Source organism: Vulpes vulpes, chromosome 6 (assembly GCF_048418805.1).
Source record: "Vulpes vulpes isolate BD-2025 chromosome 6, VulVul3, whole genome shotgun sequence".
Classification (NCBI taxonomy): Eukaryota; Metazoa; Chordata; class Mammalia; order Carnivora; family Canidae; genus Vulpes; species Vulpes vulpes.
Genome location: NC_132785.1, coordinates 92592824 through 92611959, shown reverse-complemented (window position 1 = coordinate 92611959; position 19136 = coordinate 92592824). Strand labels below are relative to the sequence as shown.

Sequence of the window (19136 nt, the reverse complement as noted above, 5' to 3'; positions counted from 1 at the left end):
GTCAACTCGTTAAATTAACAAATTAATGCAAACTTTGAAAAATTAAACTTTCATTACAAAACACTTATCAATTTCCTATCATATCCCCTTTAAGAGATTTCAGTAACATTTTTCAACTTTAAAGTCTTAGCAATCATACTTTTTGTGCAAAAATTCTCTCTCTAGCAAGAATGTTTGGATTCTACTTCTGATTAGAGAGAATTTAAGAAAATCACCTAAATTCACTATTTGTTCAGCAGAAGTATTAGGATTTATACTTCTCAGGACACTATCCTTTCCCATTCTAGTATAAATGTATTCAGGTTTTGAGGCCCCTACCATGCTTAACTACCAAAATTTAAACCACCTCTTAGTTTAAAAAATGAGGCCAGAAGGCTCTGAAAGGCATTTAATTACTGAAAATACTGAGTTTCAATACTGGGTAGAAACTTAGTTTACAAAAAGGCTAGCCCAGTCAAATTAAAAGGAGATACCACTGATTTTAAAATATTGAGATGAGGGGATCCCTGGGTAGCTCAGCGGTTTAGCGCCTGCCTTCCACCCAGGGCATGATCCCGGGATCGAGTCCCGCATCCGGCTCCCTGCATGGAGCCTGCTTCTCCCTCTGCCTGTGTCTCTGCCTCTCTCTCTCTCTCTCAGTCTGTGTCTCTCATGAATAAATAAAATATTGAGATTAAAAAATAATTTTTTTTCAAATTAAAGTTCAACAGAAAGTCAACTGTATTTTAATTAAAAAATTAAAAATCTGAAGCTGTAATAATTATAGTTTCAATATCTAAAGTGATTAGAAGTATACAAATTAGTCTTTTCATTAATTTCATTATTCATTAAAGTATCTGTTCTCCAATAAAATGATTACTCTAATAATCCTCCCAAAAAAGGTACACATAAAACAGTACTTTCTTATAAAGATTAAGAAAACAACAATAAAAGTACTTTTTTTTTAATAATGGTGAAGCATATTTCAGTGAAATAATAAAAAGAAAAGCTTTATTCTGACAAAGATTTGCTTACATTGTTTTTCTTCCTCTGGTGTTCAACAGCCTCCTTCAAAGAATCTAACTCATTCTGAAGACCAGTTATTTCCTTCTCTCTCTCTGAAATTCTAAACCAGAACACGAATACACATAGCAATATTTTAGGTAAACAGCGAACATGATATTTATTACTACAAAATTAAAACAGAAAGTAGACGATGCTTTAAAAAATGTATTAACTTAATAGGCAAACACTTTCAAGCTTAGCTATTAACTGTAACCATAGAAAACCTATTTGTGATGCATTTTTATTTTCACAAATGACTTTTACAATATGGCATGCTGATATTTGTGCTAAAGAGAAATAATCCCCTTAAGAAACAGTTCATGAATATATGAACTGCTACAGTTATAGTTGTTTCTATTTTTATCTGTGGCAAGGAAGTAGCTATTTTCAGAAGGGTGAAAACTGATATATAGAAACATTCCCTTAAATATTTTTCCCAAAAGGTAATCAGTTATGACTTTCTTTAAATGGCTAACAAACAACAAAAATATATTAATTAATGTGAGGTAGGTATCATTATTTTCATAACATTCTCAGGGCTCAGGTTTTTCTAATCCTAATGAATTATTTAATTCCCAGAAATGCAAAAGCAACGTCAAAAATTCACAATTCAATTCCACTGAAGTTGAAAGCAGCTTGGGTAAAAGTTAAATTACAAATAGCTTATCCTTAAGAACAAGGCTCTATATAAGAGGTTGGCAAAATAGGGCTCTGAGCGCAAACCACAGTCCTTTTTGGTCTGGCTTTCAAGCCAAGAGTTGATTTTATGTTTTTAAAGAATCATTTTTTAAAAAAAGGGCAGGGGAGGGGCACCTGGGTAGCTCAGGCAGTTACACGTCTGCCTTCTGCTCAGGCATGATCCCAGGGTCCTAGGATCAAGCCCCACATCTGGCTCTCTGCTCAGCAAGGAGTCTCCTTTTCCCTTTCCCTCTGCCACTCTCCCCCTGCTCGTGCTCTTTCTCAAATAAATAAATAAAATCTTTAAAAAAAAAAAAAAAAGGAACATGAAACAGAACTCTATGGCTCACAAAGCCTAAAATATTCACTACAGGCCATTTACAGAAAAAGTTTGCTCACCTTTGTGCTATACACAGCCAAACTCCAGACTCAATTTATCAGTAAGTAATTCTAAACTAGCAAACCAATAGCCTTGTAAATCAGTCAAGATGAAAGAACATTTAGATTACTTTTATCACTGAATACACTTAATGTGGTTGACATCCAGCAGTTCAAACATACCAACTTAACAGAAACGACCTTAAATGTACCATCTTAGCAAAAAATACAAGCCAACAATGAAAGAAAAATGCTTCAGTAAAAAAATAAAGTCTCCTTAAGGGGAGTTTGGGTGGCTTAGTCAGTTAAGCAGTCAACTCTTGGTTTTGGCTCTGGTCATGATCTCATGATCTCCCCCTCTCTCTGCCCCTCTTTTTTGAGCTCTCTCTAAAATAATAAATCTTCAAAAAACAAAGAAGTCTCCTTAAAAGAAAGCAACTATTGGGGTATCTGGGTGGCTCAGTCAGTCAAGTGTGCAACTCCTGATTTCGGCTCAGGTCATGATCTCAGAGTCTGAGATTGTACACGGGGCTCCACACTGGACATGAAGCCTGCTTGGGATTCTCTCCTCCCTCTCCCTCTGTCCCTACCCCCTCTCCACTTGTGCAATCAATCAAGCAATAAAATTAAAAGAAAAAAAGCAACCGTAAAGGTTATGAGATTTTATTTTTTTAATGCAGAAGCAGAACCTTATTTGCATTATTCATTGCCACGATATCAGGATAACTGAGATAATTTAAGGTAAGTAAGTAAAGCTCTAAAATATATTTTAACTTTATTAGATGTTTTCAAAATGCCTAAAAGACCTCACAACTTCCTTCAACAAAACTCCAAGTACCAAAAAAGGTACATCAGTTCATCCAAGGGCATAGCTCAACACTTGTGACCTGCAGAGTTCACATATCAAATAGAATTAGGTGCCATTTGAAATTACATTAAATTACTTATCTAAAGAACCATGTAAAACGATAAAAACGATTACCACTTCCCAAACTGAATCAAAATTATTACTTACACTTTTAATAGTTCTTCATGTGGGGGAAAAGATGATGCCTATTGAAAGAGTTAAATGTTTTTTCAAAAAAAGTTTTCTACACGACTATAAACAATTAAGCTCTTCTCATATATAAATTAACAAAGGTAAAAATGCTATATATTCTGTATGCCTACCACCAAGTAATTTTAATTAAAATATGTATAAGTTCATAAAATGTACTTAAGCACTAAATCAAATCTTCACTGTCACTACATACATAAACTCTTCATTTAACAAGTATTTATCAAATTTCCTACTATGTGTAAGGCACTGAGTTAATGCCTGAAATCTTCCAACTGTACAATTCTTATTTGACTATATTAAGACTCCAGAAGAAAAAAAAAAAAAAAACCCATAAATGAAGTCAAAAGAAAAACTAAGAAAAATTTGCACATAAACAGAAATTTCACATAATTATGTATAAGTACACAGACCTTCATATAAAGTATTTACATTCTTTAATGACTATAATCTTCCAAACTGAACTATTACACTATAATCTTCTCGTTGAGAAGGACACATTCTTTGCCCCCTCATAATACTCTAGTTTACATCCATTCAGAGGGGGAAAAATAAATTTTTTTTGGTAATATCTTAAAAATTTTTTTTTCAATTTTATTTTTACCAAGCAGAATGATACCTTGAAAAATATTTAAATAGTGACCAACTATTACTCATAACATTGCACAATTCCTAGCTTCTCTCCAAATACTAATTTGGGTGGGGGGGGGGGGGAGCAGAAAAAGAACTGGAATATAGATAGTAATATTATTTGCATACACCTTATAAATTATAGATTATTTTATCTTGGATGTAGCATAGCAAACAGCATAAAAAATTACTTTTTTTTCATGACATCTGCTAAATACTTATAAATAAAACAAGATAGTCTCAGTAAAAAGGCAAAATAGTTAAGAATATTTATAGACAGTCATGGGTTATATAACTTTTTACCACATAAATGAAAGGCAAGCTACCTAATAGTACCTACCTGTTGGTAGTTACATTGCTTAAGCTGCTCGATTTCAGATTTGAACAACTTGTTTTCATCCTGTACTTCCTATTTAAACAAAAATTAAACATGAATACCTGCACAGAGATTATTTTCCATATAAACTTTTGAAACCTTCCATACAAGCCAGGAAATTTCTAAAACAGTAGTTTTTTTTTTTAAGTGATAATTCTAAAAGTAATAAGTTCTACATTAAAAAACAGTATGAAATTAGAATAAATAATTCAGTATCAATCTGGGAATGAGTATGTCTCAATGGAAAAAAAACAGGATCCAGAAACAGATCCAAATACCTATAAGAATTTAGTACAAAGTGACGTTTAAAGGTCAATAGGGCAAGTTCTAGTGACATTTTGGTCTGGATATTTCTCTGATAACAGGACAGTCCTGTGTACTCTAGCATGTTTAGCAGTATCAATGGCCTCCATCCACTATATGCAGTAGCACTCCTCCACCTGCTGTGACAACCAAAACTGTCTCCAGACAGTGTCCCGTGAAGAACAGAACCAGTACAGTAAAGTAATAATGGATTCTTTAATAATGTGGCTAGACTTTTTTTCCCTTCAAGGTTGAAATGTTATTCTAACTTATTCAAATAAATTACATACGAATAAGATATCAAAAAAGTAAATTTTAATAAACATTGAAATGTGAAAATATTTTTATGATCATAGAGTAAGAAAAATCTTTCATTCTAAGACTGCTCAGAAAATTACTTATATTTGAGTACATAAAAGTTTTAAACTTCCAGAAGTAAGGAGAAAAACACAAATGAAATAAAAAGAAAAGCTTAAGAAAACGAATCACTTCTCATATGACAGAAGGTTAATTTTTTTATGTAAAAAAAAAAGTTATAAACTGGTAAGAATAAGTCAACCCAGAAGAAAAATGTGGAAAAAATTAAAGGCCATTTAATAGACAAATGAAGTACTTCTCTCATAATCAACTGTAAATTAAAACAACCCAACCATCTTTCAAGCATAATATCAAATGTTTTCATCTTTGCCAGTGCTGGAAGAGGAGGAAAAGCAAATGGCCCTCTGTTGGTGTAAATTTATAAAAATACTTTTGGAGAGTGATTTAGCATTATGTAACAATATTAAAAATGAATCCACTTGGGAGAGAAAGAGAATGTAACAGAACCAACACTTGGACTATGAAATGTGAGCAAGAGTGGTTGGAGACAATGCGGCCATCTAAATTTACTATCATTTCAAATCAATGTTCTCTAAGTACTTTCAAACTTAACAACATGAAGATGAAGAGATAAAGAATTTTCAATTTTAACTACCTCTTTTCAAAAAGAAATTGCATAAACCTTTGACCCAAAATGTCACTTCCCAGATTTTTAAATACAGATATACTAGGAAAAGTACTGAAAATGAACATAGAAGGATATTTGTTGTAGTAACAGGAAGCACAACTTTAAATAATCTAGGCATCTGTAAACCAGGATTTGTTCTATAAATGATGACAGATGATACAACAGAATACCATGAAGACAGAAATGTGCTTATATGGAATGATCTCAAAAACATTAATAATTGAGGGAGAAAATCCAAATAAAAACATGTGTATGGTTAAATACAGTGTGTTTAAAACAAGTACACATATACATATTTTATGCATCGGCACTTTCTCAAAAGATACACAAATATTTGATAGTTTCCTGAAGAATGAGATGCAGCATGACTGGGAGGCAAGTCTCTATTTTCTTTTGTGGTAGTTAAAATTGTTTAAAATATGCAAAGACAATAATTAACAATAATTAATTATAACTAAATATATTCACCTGTAACAGCTTTATTTTGCTAGAAAGATCATTCTCTCTCTCTTTTAGTATAGTTTCTATTCTCTTCATTTCATTTTCCTTTTCTTTCAACCTAGAATTTTTATAAAGACCTTATATTTAGTTACATATAAAAAAAGGACAACCAGATTTCAATAGCATCCCTAAGAAAAAAAAGACAGCAAAAACAATGACTCATAGCTCCTTCTTTCCATACTACACCAACTTATAAATTTGTTTTAAAAGACATTATTTCCAGAATCACTCAACTCAAAGTACATCATAAAACTGCTACAGTTTATTTCATAGTTAACATTCCTTAAGCAAGAATGGCTTTACCTAGGAAGAAAACTTAAAAAATTTTAAAAATGAAGCCATTAATTGGTTGACCCTCGAACTTAAAATATGTCCAAGCCTTTGTGAAATGATTTTACATATAATTTAATCTGGTTTTCCCTTACCCATAATACATTTTAGTCTTACTCTATCTAGCTCAAGTGAATCCCAACTGGCCTTGTCATCCTAAGCCACAGACTTCTAGTATAAACACATTATTTTAATAGTGTTAAGTGTTATTTTCTCAGGGCAAGAACCCATTTTAGCCATTCAGTATTCCTGTGCCAGAGGGCAAACAGGTTCTCAAATATTTGCTGAACTGAAAGTTATTTTTGTCCCACCTTAATGTAGTAAGAATTTCAAGATGTTTATAGATCTACATGAAAAATGACAATAGACCACACATGAAGAATAGGATTAAAAATTTCTGGGGAGGGGGATTCCTGGGTGGCTCAGTGGTTTAGTGCCTGCCTTAGGCCCAGGGTGAGATCCTGGAGTCCCGGGACTGAGTCCCACATCCGGCTTCCCTTCATGGAGCCTCCTTCTCCCTCTGCCTGTGTCTCTGCCTCTCTCTCTCTGTGTCTCTCATGAATAAATAAATAAAAACTTAAAAAAAAAAAAGTTCGGGGGAAAACCCCAGCAAAACTTAAATACATATTGCTAAGTGAAAGATGCCACTCTGAAAGCCTGCATTCTATAGCATCTCAACTATATGACATTCTGGAAAAGGCAAAATTATGGAAACGGTAATTATCAGTGGTAGCCAGAGACTTGCGGGGGGGGGCGGTGGAAGAAGGAAGGGATGAATAGGTAGAGCCAGGAGATTTTTTTAGGGCAGTGAAACTATTTTGTATGATACTGTAATGATGGATACATATCATACATTCCTCAAAACCCACAGAAGTCTCTGGGAAACAAACTAGGGGTGGGGGAAGGGGAGGTGGGGGCAACTGGGTGATGGGCACTGAGGGGGGCACTTGATGGGATGAGCACTGGGTGCTATACTATATGTTGGCAAATTGAACACCAATAAAAAATAAATAAAAAAAAAACCCACAGAAGAGTGAACCCTAATGGGAACTATGGACTTTAGTTAATAACACTATCTCGACGTTGCTTCATCAACTATAACAAATGTACACACTAATGCAAGATATAACAAGAGAAACAGGGTCGGGGTGGAGGAAAATAGGAACTCTGTACTTTTATCCCAATTTTTTGTAAACTTAAAATTGATCCATCCACAAATTCTATTGATATTTTTTTTTTTAAAGAAAAATGTGATGCAGAAATACAGCTAAAATCACATACTTTAATGAGTTATTTACTACAAACGGGCCGGAATGTGTCCCCAAGCTTTCTATTAGCAAATGAAACAAAAATACCTTGACAGTTACACAATGTCCCCATGATAAACAATTGGCTATACAAATGAGAATTTTAGTGTCAAGAATAGAGACATCTCCTTTGTCTTCATAAAGACAATGACCTAATATCCTCAATATCTTACTTTTAAAGACACAGTTTCAAAGAGCCACTTCTTAAACATCCATAAAGACTGATGGCAGCACAGCAAAGCAAAATCTCTTAAAAGTAATTTTATAGCATGCCAAAAAAATGAAGTCCAAATATCCTTCTCACCACTGTGGACTCATTTAAGATAAGAAAACAGACTTTTTAAGACAACAATTTCCTAGGATGAACATCTATAAAGACGGATACCTCCTATGCTGATCAGATTCAATGTTTTTACTCTTCAGCACAGTAACTGATATGACGATATTAGTCTCCTCAAGCAAGTTAGCTTTTTTAGAAAGATTCAATAATCATCAAGATCATAACTAAGATTATCTCTTAGATGATGGGTTTGAAGGGCTTGGAAAGGATAAAGTCTCCGGGTATCTAAAAGCACGGAAAGAGCCTCTGTTTTATTAAACCAAACAGAGACTTACTAGTTTATTTGCCTCTGGACTATCAATTCCTAATTTAACAAGAAATGACTGAGAAGAAACTCATCATGATATTCAAGTACATTTTAGAAAATAATGAGAAGTCCCTCTTTAAAATGCAGGTGAAAATTATACTTACACAGTCTCAAGTTCTTCCAGTCGTGATGCAGAACATGCCTAAGAAACAGATTTACATTTTTAATTCTAACATCAAAAAGATCAGGTAGTCATCAATGAAATAAAAACATTAACTATATGTTAAAATTAGGCCATTTATAAAACAAAGACAGAATGAACTTTATTTAACTGAATTTTTTAACTGTAATCCTTTACTTAAAGGATTACAGATTAACATACCAAATAAACATAGATACCTATGTGAGTTTAAGAGTCAATCTCAAAAAGTAAGGACGAGAAATGCTTTTAGACTGACAAATCAAGGCAGGAAAACTTACAAAGATAAAATTTAACTTATTTTATCAACAACTATTCAACCATGATACGGTAATTTTTATGGCAAGTAAACTCAGAGAACATAGTTATTTCCTAGCATAGTAAAAAAAAAAGATTCCTCATCTTTTATGTAATACGTTTGGTAATGTTTATACTATACCTCTTTCAAGTTATGCTGTGCTACCTCCTGAATATGAGTTTTTAAAGATTCATTTTCTTCTTGAAGATCCTGAAAAAGAACTGGTATGAATTGAACTGATACTCAAGTATAAAAAAGTTGTTTACTTTTGTTTTTAATTTCTCACCTGTAACCATTTCCCTCGACTAGCCAGGTCTTTCTCCTTCTCTTCTAAAACAGTCTTCATGGTATTCATCTGTTCCTCTTTTCCTTTTAATCTGACAATAAGTTAATAAGAACTATCAGTGAAAATGTTACACAACTACACAAACCAAAATTATTGGAGACTGGAAAAGTAGACTTTAAGCTGTATTTACAGCCCAAACTAAAATATATAAACTAAAATATACATAAAATAAATTAAAATATATTTTAAGTATAAAGGCCTACAAGATTTTGCAGATAATAAATTAAGAACTATGGGACAACTGGAGCACTTGGGTGGCTCAGTCGGTTAAATGTCTGCATTTAGCTCAGGTTATGATCCCAGGGTCCTGGTACTAAGGCCCATGTCAGGCTCCCAGCTCAGAAGGGAGTCTGCTTCTCTCTCATCTTTTGCCCCTCCCCCTGTTCCTCTCCTGCTCACATGTTTTTCTCTCCTGTGCTCTTTCTCTCAAAGAAAATCTTAAAAAAAAAAAAAAAGGAGTAGAGAACAATTAATGAAAAAAGTTCATGTATCACTGAAGATCCAAATACTAAATAAATTAGGGTAAGCCCTACTCTCACCCATATCCTGTTTAAATCAATACCAGCAAATTTAGTTCATTACTACTGGTTTGGCTATAAAATATATAGCCAGTTTCACAATGACTATCAAAATGGACAAAGAGCAACATCTCTGTCTGAGGTCATATTCAGATTTTAAATTATGAAAAATAAGACTTTCCACTCTATCCCCATTCTCAATCAAAAAGCCTTTTAAGTGAAATTCTAATGAAAAACTTAAAACCATGATAACTTTGAGATATATTTTCATATTCCTAAAAATGCTACTTGAAATTAAATAAAAAGCAGCTATAATTTTCATTATAACTATATTTGATTTGTATTTGACTTGTACATACTTGTATTTAACTTGTGGAAAAGACATATTAAAAGGAAGTAAGAGAAATGGTACTACTTACAAGTTCTGAAGTTCCTGAATTTGAGAAGTAATAGATAACTGAAATATAAAGAAAAAAGCAGAAAAAAAGCAATTTATAATCCTTTCAATTTACTGTAAGCTTTAGGATAAGCTTTAAAATGCATACACTTCAAATTACCAAGACCCTAGTTGAATTTGCCAAAATGAGATGTGTTTGGATTTTGCCTTCTCTTGATTTCAATGACAGTTACAAAATAAAAATAATACGTCTAAATAATGTGATAATTTCTAAAGTTGTGAAAATTAGAGTATTAACTGTACATTTACCTCTCTACTATGTCAGAGCTCTTCTTCCTTCCAGGCTTCAAAGCCACCTACTCAATAAGTACTCAACATTATCCTTTCCTCATCATACACAGTAATTCAACAGCACTTTTTATCCCCCATTGTCGTCTCATAGTCCCTTCAGATTTTGGCTTAGATGTCAGATCCTCAAGAGACTTTCCTAATCTCTCAATCTGTACTAGAGAACTGTAATCTTTTCATCATAATCTGTTTCATTCACATATTATCTTAAATCACTAACCCAGTGCTTTCACAAGTAGAAGAAACTCAGGAAATACTACTGAATAACTCTGCTGGATAAATGGCTGAATCATCAATTCCATCACTCTCACTATTTTTTTCAATGAAGCCTTATCAGATTAAATTCACCAAAACCTATCTATGTCCAACAATGCCCGCTACCTCTGAAATCCCACAACGAAGTTTGTACTTGTTCTATAAGCAAAGGTGGAGCAATACATATTCTATAACAAAATATTTTAATACATGCAATAAAAAAAAAGGTTAAAGAAAGATTTACCAAACTGTTGTGTGTTCAAGTTGGCAAACTAAAACAAAACATTAATACAAAGAACTTTCCAGAAAAGAATCTTTAAAAGTTAAAAAATATATTGATTAAAATATCAAGAACATTTTCTCAAATCAAGCAAAAATAATTAAATAAAAAGCACATAACCCAAAATACTTACAGCACACTAAAAGTTTTTTTTTTTTCAAGTAACAAGAAAAAAAATCAAACAGCTCATAAATACACATACACTAACAAATCTGTCATGCTATGGCTCTGGGATTTTTACCTGTTGAGCCTTTTCAAGCTGGATATTTCCTACTTCTTCTTTTAGAGCCTCTATTTCCTGTTTCAAATCCTTGACAATGACAAAACAGACAAGATTGGACAATGGAAACACAGAAATTGACATAAAATGCAATGTACAGACAAACACATGAAATTAAATGATATTCACTAAAGTTGATAAACACACACACACACACACACACACACACACACACACACACAGTTTTCTCTCTCCCAATACCTGAATAGTTTTCTCCTTATTAGCAACTTTGAGAACTTCTGCTTCCAGAAGCTCTTCCACAGACTTGATCTTTCCATCCTTTTCATGGATCCTTAGATGAAGAAATGCAGTATTTTAAACTTTAATAGAAATCATCAAGATCCACCAAGACATAAAAAAATAGCAGCAACAAGGGTCATCCAAAACAACTCTTCCCATTTTAAGTAAAACAGCAACATATCTTGCAGATAAGGGAAAAAAATACTTAAAAGTCTTCCTAAATGAGGCATGCCTGGGTGGCTCAGTTGGTTAAGCGTACAACTCTTGATTTTGGCTCAGGTCATGATCTCAAGGTGCTGAGATCAAGCCCAGTGTTGGGCTCAGCACTAAGTGTGAAGCCTGACAAAGATTCTTACTCTCCCTCGCCCTCCCCTTGTCCTCTCTCTAAAAAAAATGAGGAAAATAAAAGAAGTATTCCTAAATGAGAATTAACCAGTAAATACCAGATGGCTAAAGCCTATGCACACAAAGAGAAGCAGGTGACATGCTTTGAAAGCACACAGATAATGTTAAGATGTGTACCCTGAAGAATACTAGAAAGAATCAAGTTTCTCTCAACAATACTGGCTTCCAGAGTTCTGAAAGCAGTGGCAAAACCTATACAAAATTATGGCATCAAACTTTTCAGAGGTCAAGAGAATACATGATCTCTATATCCAGTATAACCTGGTTTTCTTTTTTAATAATTCTTACTGCAAAAACAGAAAATTAACAATTTGATGCCATAAGAAAATAAATGGAATTATAGAAATAGATGTTTTAGCAATCATACTGCACTAGGAAAGCACAGCTAAATTTCCTTAATCCACCAGTGAAAAATTCTAGAGTGAAGGCTTAAACTAACACATATATCAGGCTAAATTGCACAAATCATGATTTATAAGCACTAAGAAAGTGGACCAAAAAAGAATGACGAATTTTAAAATGTCACTTACACTTTCTTAAGTTCTTCAACTAGAGATGCAAAAGAAACCTGGAAATAAGAAGGTATCCTACTTAGTAATTTGCTCAAAATATAAATGAATTCAGAAATAGAATAGTATATTACACCCTTAAATTTTCCACTATACCAAAATCCAAAGGAAAACAGTAAACTCAGGAATTGATTCTTTCTAGATTTTTTAAATGTCATATTATGAAAATGAAAAGCACTCTGAAAGTAAGTAGCTTTAAGTCTACTTATGATAAGTGTAGGCCAAAAGAAAAATCAATAGATACACGTCATAACTAACTTAATAATTCTAACCAGGTAAGAAAAAAATACAACTTGGAAACTGCCTTATTTCAGATAGCTTCTTCTACCTATTTAGAGTCTTTACATTTGTACATTCAAAACCTTTTATCATCGCATTAAGCAGCAATGATATCCTATCTAGAGTACTCTATCCGGTGCATGGCATAGTTAGCATTCAATAAATTGCAGCTTCTAGTACGTTATTCAAGTCACTAATCATTCACAGATTAATATGATTGACAAATCCCACATCAGTGAAAGGAGGAAAAAACAACAGACTTGCTCTATTTGAATGTAACAGGTTTGTGTAATTGCAGGATCTACATTACCTGATCATTTTGCTTAGCCTTTAAGTCTTGAACTTCTTTCGTCAGAGATGAATTTTCTGTTCTTATTGCCTTTTTCAAAGATACAAAAGCACAACATACTTTCACTTTCTAAAAAGTTACCTATCTTCAAAATATCCTACCTTCTCATTTTTTTTAGCTGCTTCTCCCCCTCTCTGGAAGGCCCAGACATCTCCTTGTCACACCTGTCTACAATTCTACAACTTCTAGAGATAGTCAAGTGAATTTTAATTCATTTATCCCCAACAAGTATTTCCACTTATGTTTCCACAACCTCAAGAACACACAGTATACCACTGTCAAGTCATTTCTTCCCCTAACTCAAACTTATGAAGTCTGTTAGTTATCATTCGGTTATACTTTGGGGATAGGTGAAGGTAGGGAAGCATATATTACTAACCATAAAAACGGTATTTCATTAAGAAGTAAATGCTACAATCAACTATGCATTTTTTATTCCTAATAAAATGTTAAATTTAATGGGAAAAAGATCATATATTCATAAAATGTGGATAATATTAAGTTTTAAAAGCTGTGGGGAAAAATCTTACAATAAATCCCCTTCAGGATTTTTACTGACTAACCCACAAAGAAAACAAATGCACAAAATGTTTTACATTCAGTTCCTCCTCTTTTGTGGCCACTTGAATAAGTCCAGTTTCAAGTAATTCTTCCACAGTCTTCAATTTTTCATCTTTTTCTTGAATGCTGAAATCATAAATTTAAAACATATTAACTATTTTTCAAGGTAAATGCTATCACTGCTAAATATTGCATAGCAATCAACTCCTGTGTCTTTCTTAGGAAATGAATTCTAGGAAGATATCTGAAGGTCTTTGATCATTGTCTAAAGGTAGTTCTTTACCAGTAAGTAAAATGTGTTCAAGTAATATATGCTTACATGCTAGCCTAAACAAAGTCAATACCATACATAACACTACTAACCAAATGAGATCCCAAATCAAACCAGCTGACAGCATACCACCCTCTTCCATTATGAAGTACAAAGAGTAATTTAAGAATCTAGATTAATATAGTTAATAATTCTGTTACCTTGAATTTGGTAGAAATGAGTCATTAAAATATAAAAAGAAAAATTTAAACTCTTACCATTTTTCCATTTGTTCCACAACATCTTTATTAGGCTAAAATAAAAATCACCCAAAAAAAGAAAAAAGTTTAAAAATAGAATTGTATGAAAATTGTTTAGTTTTAATTAGATCCAAAATTTAGAAGGCAATCTACACTTAAAGACTGCTAATAATTAAAGAATGAATTCAGAAAACACAAGACAGAAGATAAGCAGCTACACAAACACATAAAAAGATGAAATGTAATATAAGCTAGTAAAATGAATTAGTACCTTATGAATAATTTAATTACTATAAAAGAAAATCTTAAGAACAAAGAAGAGAATTTGCCTTAATTCTTCTACATCAATTCAATTCTTCAAAAAAAAAAAAAAAAAAAAAATCCAAGGCTCTAAAGCCTTGAAGACCAGGAAGGAGGCTTTGTTCTTTCTTCTAATAAACTGACTTTTTTACTTTTAAAAAACTAACATTTATAGAGGCAAGTGAAAAAAATCTTGTATACAAATCAATTTTTAACATGTAGATATTATGTGACTACCACCTAAACCAATACATGGAAGTTTTAAAATTGATTATAAACTGCAAGAGCAACACATGAATATATTCTCCTTGTAAAGCATTAAAACATGACGTAAGCTGATCCCCACTTTAACCACTTCCCTTCTAGCATCTCCTTAAAAACACAAAAGTCTCCACTGCTATAATTTATTTTGTCCAGAAGAGGGGCTTTCCCCCTTAGCATTCCCAAGCCTCCACGCAGCTAAGCAGCCTATTAAAACAGGCTTGGGGTCTTCTTTGATTATTTTTTTCTGCCCATCCCATTCTCTACCTGTACTCTCCTAATCTTGTTTCTTACTTTTCCCCCAATTTTATTATAACCATTTTTCACAAATACTATTGTTTTCCATTGCCAAACCCAAGTCCTAAGACTTCATTTCTTACATATTTCTAAAACTGACTCCCTTTTTTTTTTTCAATGCCTTCATTCATCTCAAATATCACAATACCAAACAATTCTTCTCCCTGCCTGTTGCCTATAAGGAATATTTTGTGAGGGGTATAGGAAGAACTTCCCAATGGGAAAAATTTCTGTCATTGAAAGGAGATATGAGCTATCAAAAATACGTGGTCAGGTTTATACACTATGAAAATAAATAATTCAGTAAGTTTATAAATCTTTCATCAAGATGGGTTTTTGCCCATCTTTATTTCTGATGAATGCCATCTCACATAAGATTTAACAGGGGCATTTGGGTGGCTCAGTTGGTAAGCATTAGACTGGATTTCAGCTGAGGTCATGATCTCAGGGTGGTACGATCCAGCCTTGCATCAAGGTTCATACTGGGTATGGAGCCTACTTGGGATTCTTCCTCTCCTTCTCCTTCTCCCTCTCCCTCTCCCACTCCCCCCTACCCTGCTAGCATGCATACTCTCTCTTAAAAAAAATTAACAAAAAATTTATAACTATGTATGGTGATGGATGTTAACTATCAACCAGACATTATTGTGATCATTTCACATTATATAGACATAAATCATTGTGTTGTACACTTGAAACAAATGTTTTATGTCAATTACGTTTCATTAAAAAAAAAAAACACACATTAAGTCCAAGTTATTTCCACCTTAATCATTCATTGCATTATACCTTTAGTTCTACGTATTTCTCCCCCACACAAATTCAAATACCTCATTGTTATTAGAGTGATCTAAAATGCTAGACAAAACACTTACTCATCCTTGCGTTACCCTTCAGGGATTTACCAATATGCTAGATCAAGCTCATGGTCCATACAGCATACAAAGTCCTTCGTGATTGACCCTAGCCAATCCTTCTCTACGCCTTACTTTGCATACTTTGCATACTTTGCATACTTTGCATTTCTACAACATGCCAATAAACTCTGATTACACCAGTCTACCCACACTGCCATGACTTTTAACACTGTATTCCCCCAGCCTAGCTTTCCCCTTAGCTGTTGGGCAAATTCATGGTCATTTTTCAAAGTCAAGTTTAGCAGGCCCTTCTCTGTAGTGCCTCTTCACCCTCGCTGCAGAATTCATTATCTCTTCCTCTAACTCTGTAGCACAGTTCAATAATTTTATTCACCATACTTTTCTGTGGTACACATCTATCTCCACACTAAAAGTCATACTCTTGAGGGCAGGAACCAAGTCCTATCTATCTCTGTAGCTTCAGCATATAGCACAATGTCTAGTATACACTTAATTCATAAGCATGTAATGAAATTAATTTCCTTAACAAGGTTCCAGTTTAACATGTATTCTTGGTCATCAGTTTACCAAATATTCAATTGTAGAAAAGAGACCAACTTAGCATCTATCCAATCTTTTTCCTTTATACATTATTGGCCTAACCCAATCCAATTTTGTTCTCCCTAGATGTTTTTCCAAAACTACACTTTATACAATAATTTTTTTTGCAATAAAATACAACCAGGCAATAGGGCAAAGAGAAAAAATTTCTTACTCCAACAGTTTTTACTTAATAATCTTGATCAGTGAATCTTAGAAATCTATATTAGAATAATAAAAACACTCCTCCTCCTTTGCTAAAAAGAGCTTTAAAAAAAAAAAAGGAGGGGATCCCTGGGTGGTGCAGCGGTTTGGCGCCTGCCTTTGGCCCAGGGTGCGATCCTGGAGACCTGGGATCGAATCCCACATGGGGCTCCCGGTGCATGGAGCCTGCTTCTCCCTCTGCCTATGTCTCTGCCTCTCTCTCTGTGTGTGACTATCATAAATAAATAAAAATTAAAAAAAAAAAAAAAAGGATAACTCAGAACCCTGCCTCATCAGAAATTTTAATTTATTCTGAATAAATGAGATCCTAGTAACTGATTTATTTGCACCATCTATCCACAGTCCTATATCCAAACGGGGCCTTCCCTTCATTAGTGTAGAAACAAACAGGTTACCTTACCTGGTATTTGCTGTCTTTCTGCCTCCTACACCTGAAGAAACAACAGCTTGGCACCATTACTGGTTTCTGTTTTAATAGGCTCAATCTTTTCCTCCCAGATAAAAATCCATGGAGCAAAAGGACTGAATTTTTCTTTACATAACTAAACTGTTCATCTTTCAACTGTCACTTGGAATCCTAACTGCTGGATAGGAAGGGTTTAAAGAAAGGTGGAAATTGGGCAGCCCTGGTGGCACAGCGGTTTAGCGCCGCCTGCAGCCCGGGGTGTGATCCTGGAGACCCAGGATCAAGTCCCACATCAGGCTCCCTGCATGGAGCCTGCTTCTCCCTCTGCCTGTGTCTCTGCCTCTCTCTCTCTCTCTCTCTGTCTCTCATGAATAAATATTTTTTTAAAAAAGGCGGAAATCAAAGAAATCAAGATTATACTAATCTTTATCTTTTCTTTCACTAAAAATGACCAAAGAAGAAGCCAAAGAGATGGTTCTTTGGTCTGCCAAGATGAGAGAAAGAAGTCACAACTACAACCAAAACATACCATCATAGCTATATGCTTTACAAACGACTTTTAAAAGAGTTAGCTTTAAGAATAAGAAAAATTCTAAGAATCATCAAAATGCAAATCTTAAATTAGTACCACAAAATAGGTTTGCTGTATCAAATTCTTTTAAATAATTTTTTTAAATGTAGCTATAAAATTTTGTTCCATGGACTGTTCATTAACTTCATAAAACTATTCATTTAAACAAAATCTATCTCGTGCAAAAAATTGTTATTTTAACAGAATATCTAAAAGTACATAGAAACCTTAGTAATAGGAAGAAGGCTGATTTGGTTAAGGCAGAAATTAGAGGAATTTCTTTCCTATTAATTAATTCCACACATATGGGAAATTTTATGCAAGATAAAGGAATGGCAATTCTCAAGTCATCATATTATCTTTAAGGAAAAAAAATTTAAGGCTAGTGGTTTTTTTCTTGTCTAATGATGGAGAATACATTTTTAGTACAGAACTACAAGATTACAGAATGCTACAAGTTAAAAGATTTGTTAAGATTCAGGTTTTCTGTTTAAATATAAGAGTTACCAGCACCTTTAATACTGGAATTCCAGGACAGATTCATACATTTCTAGACATTTGTTTTACCTCCTATGAAGTTAATTTTAGGAAGTATTCAAAACCTTATACACTGAAATAGGTGTATATAACCAACTCTATAACCAACTCACAATTTAGCATTCTGCTTTTCTGGGTAAGAAGTAACACAATCAAAAATTATCAATTGTATTTTACCTCATCCAAGTCATTAATGTTGCATCTTACCCTTGGCACTTTATGCAGCTACTAAAATTTTAAATGCTGTCAGCTAAACTATAACCAGAGACCGTAAAATACATCCAGACTTCAGAGTTAATAAATTGAGGGGGAAAATTCTTACAGTTGATAAAATATATCTTATAAGCTATACCACAACAAAGGGAAATAAAAATAAGACTTAAGAATAAGACTTAAATATTTTAGGATTACAGCAGCATGAAGTCATATTCCTGCACAGCACTAAATATCATCAATTTACATTATCTCCTTCACTGCCTTTTGTTTGCAAGAGTAAAGCATATACAAAGTAATGAAGATTATGCGAGGCACTTACGATCATACTCAAGAGGGGGAGGAGAATAAGTAGATTTTCTTAAAAAGTAAACAGATGTTAAATAACTTCTATAGTATTTGGTATAGCTACTTATACCAATACCTGCACAATGTGAATTAAAGAAAGCAAGCATGCATCTGTGAAAAAAGTACTATCATTTGCAATAACTTACATTTCAGCTTCCATTACAAGTCCCCAAATTTAATACTATTAGAGAAATATTCAAAGCTTCTATTTTAATGTGTCATCCAGTATCAAGAGTTTTCAGAACATCTTTACACACTGGATTTTGAAGAAGAGTTGTGTAAGAGAAAAGTCTGAAGGCAACTCTCAGGAACAGCCACAGAACAGACATTGCCAGAGGCTCTAGTTTATGGAGCCATGCTTATTCAAGCTGCTATAGTTTTGATAGCTTGCTATAAATATAGACAAAGTATGATAGCAGTAGGAGGTAGAGAGATGAAAAATATTCTAAGGGAAGGAATTAAGGTTTAAGAAGATGCCTGCCAAGCACTA

The 19136-nt window shown here is 33.4% G+C and overlaps 1 protein-coding gene across 21 annotated transcripts in view; it reads right to left on the bottom strand.

The window, feature by feature from the left end:
- Window positions 1–19136, bottom strand: part of KTN1 (kinectin 1) — a 102830-nt gene that overhangs the window by 21515 nt on the left and 62179 nt on the right. For 11 of the 21 annotated variants that reach the window (XM_072761631.1, XM_072761635.1, XM_072761637.1 and 8 more), the window contains exons 19-31: window positions 14050–14084; window positions 13557–13647; window positions 12922–12990; window positions 12294–12331; window positions 11320–11410; window positions 9978–10015; window positions 8981–9071; window positions 8836–8904; window positions 8362–8399; window positions 5941–6031; window positions 4128–4196; window positions 3116–3153; window positions 1015–1105 (exon numbers count right to left, since the gene is read on the bottom strand). In XM_072761631.1, the coding sequence (XP_072617732.1) occupies window positions 1015–1105; window positions 3116–3153; window positions 4128–4196; window positions 5941–6031; window positions 8362–8399; window positions 8836–8904; window positions 8981–9071; window positions 9978–10015; window positions 11320–11410; window positions 12294–12331; window positions 12922–12990; window positions 13557–13647; window positions 14050–14084 (849 nt within the window). Of the gene's footprint in view, window positions 1–1014; window positions 1106–3115; window positions 3154–4127; window positions 4197–5940; window positions 6032–8361; window positions 8400–8835; window positions 8905–8980; window positions 9072–9977; window positions 10016–11079; window positions 11149–11319; window positions 11411–12293; window positions 12332–12921; window positions 12991–13556; window positions 13648–14049; window positions 14085–19136 lie in introns of all 21 variants that reach the window. The other 10 variants (XM_072761630.1, XM_072761632.1, XM_072761634.1 and 7 more) reach the window with 1 other exon arrangement.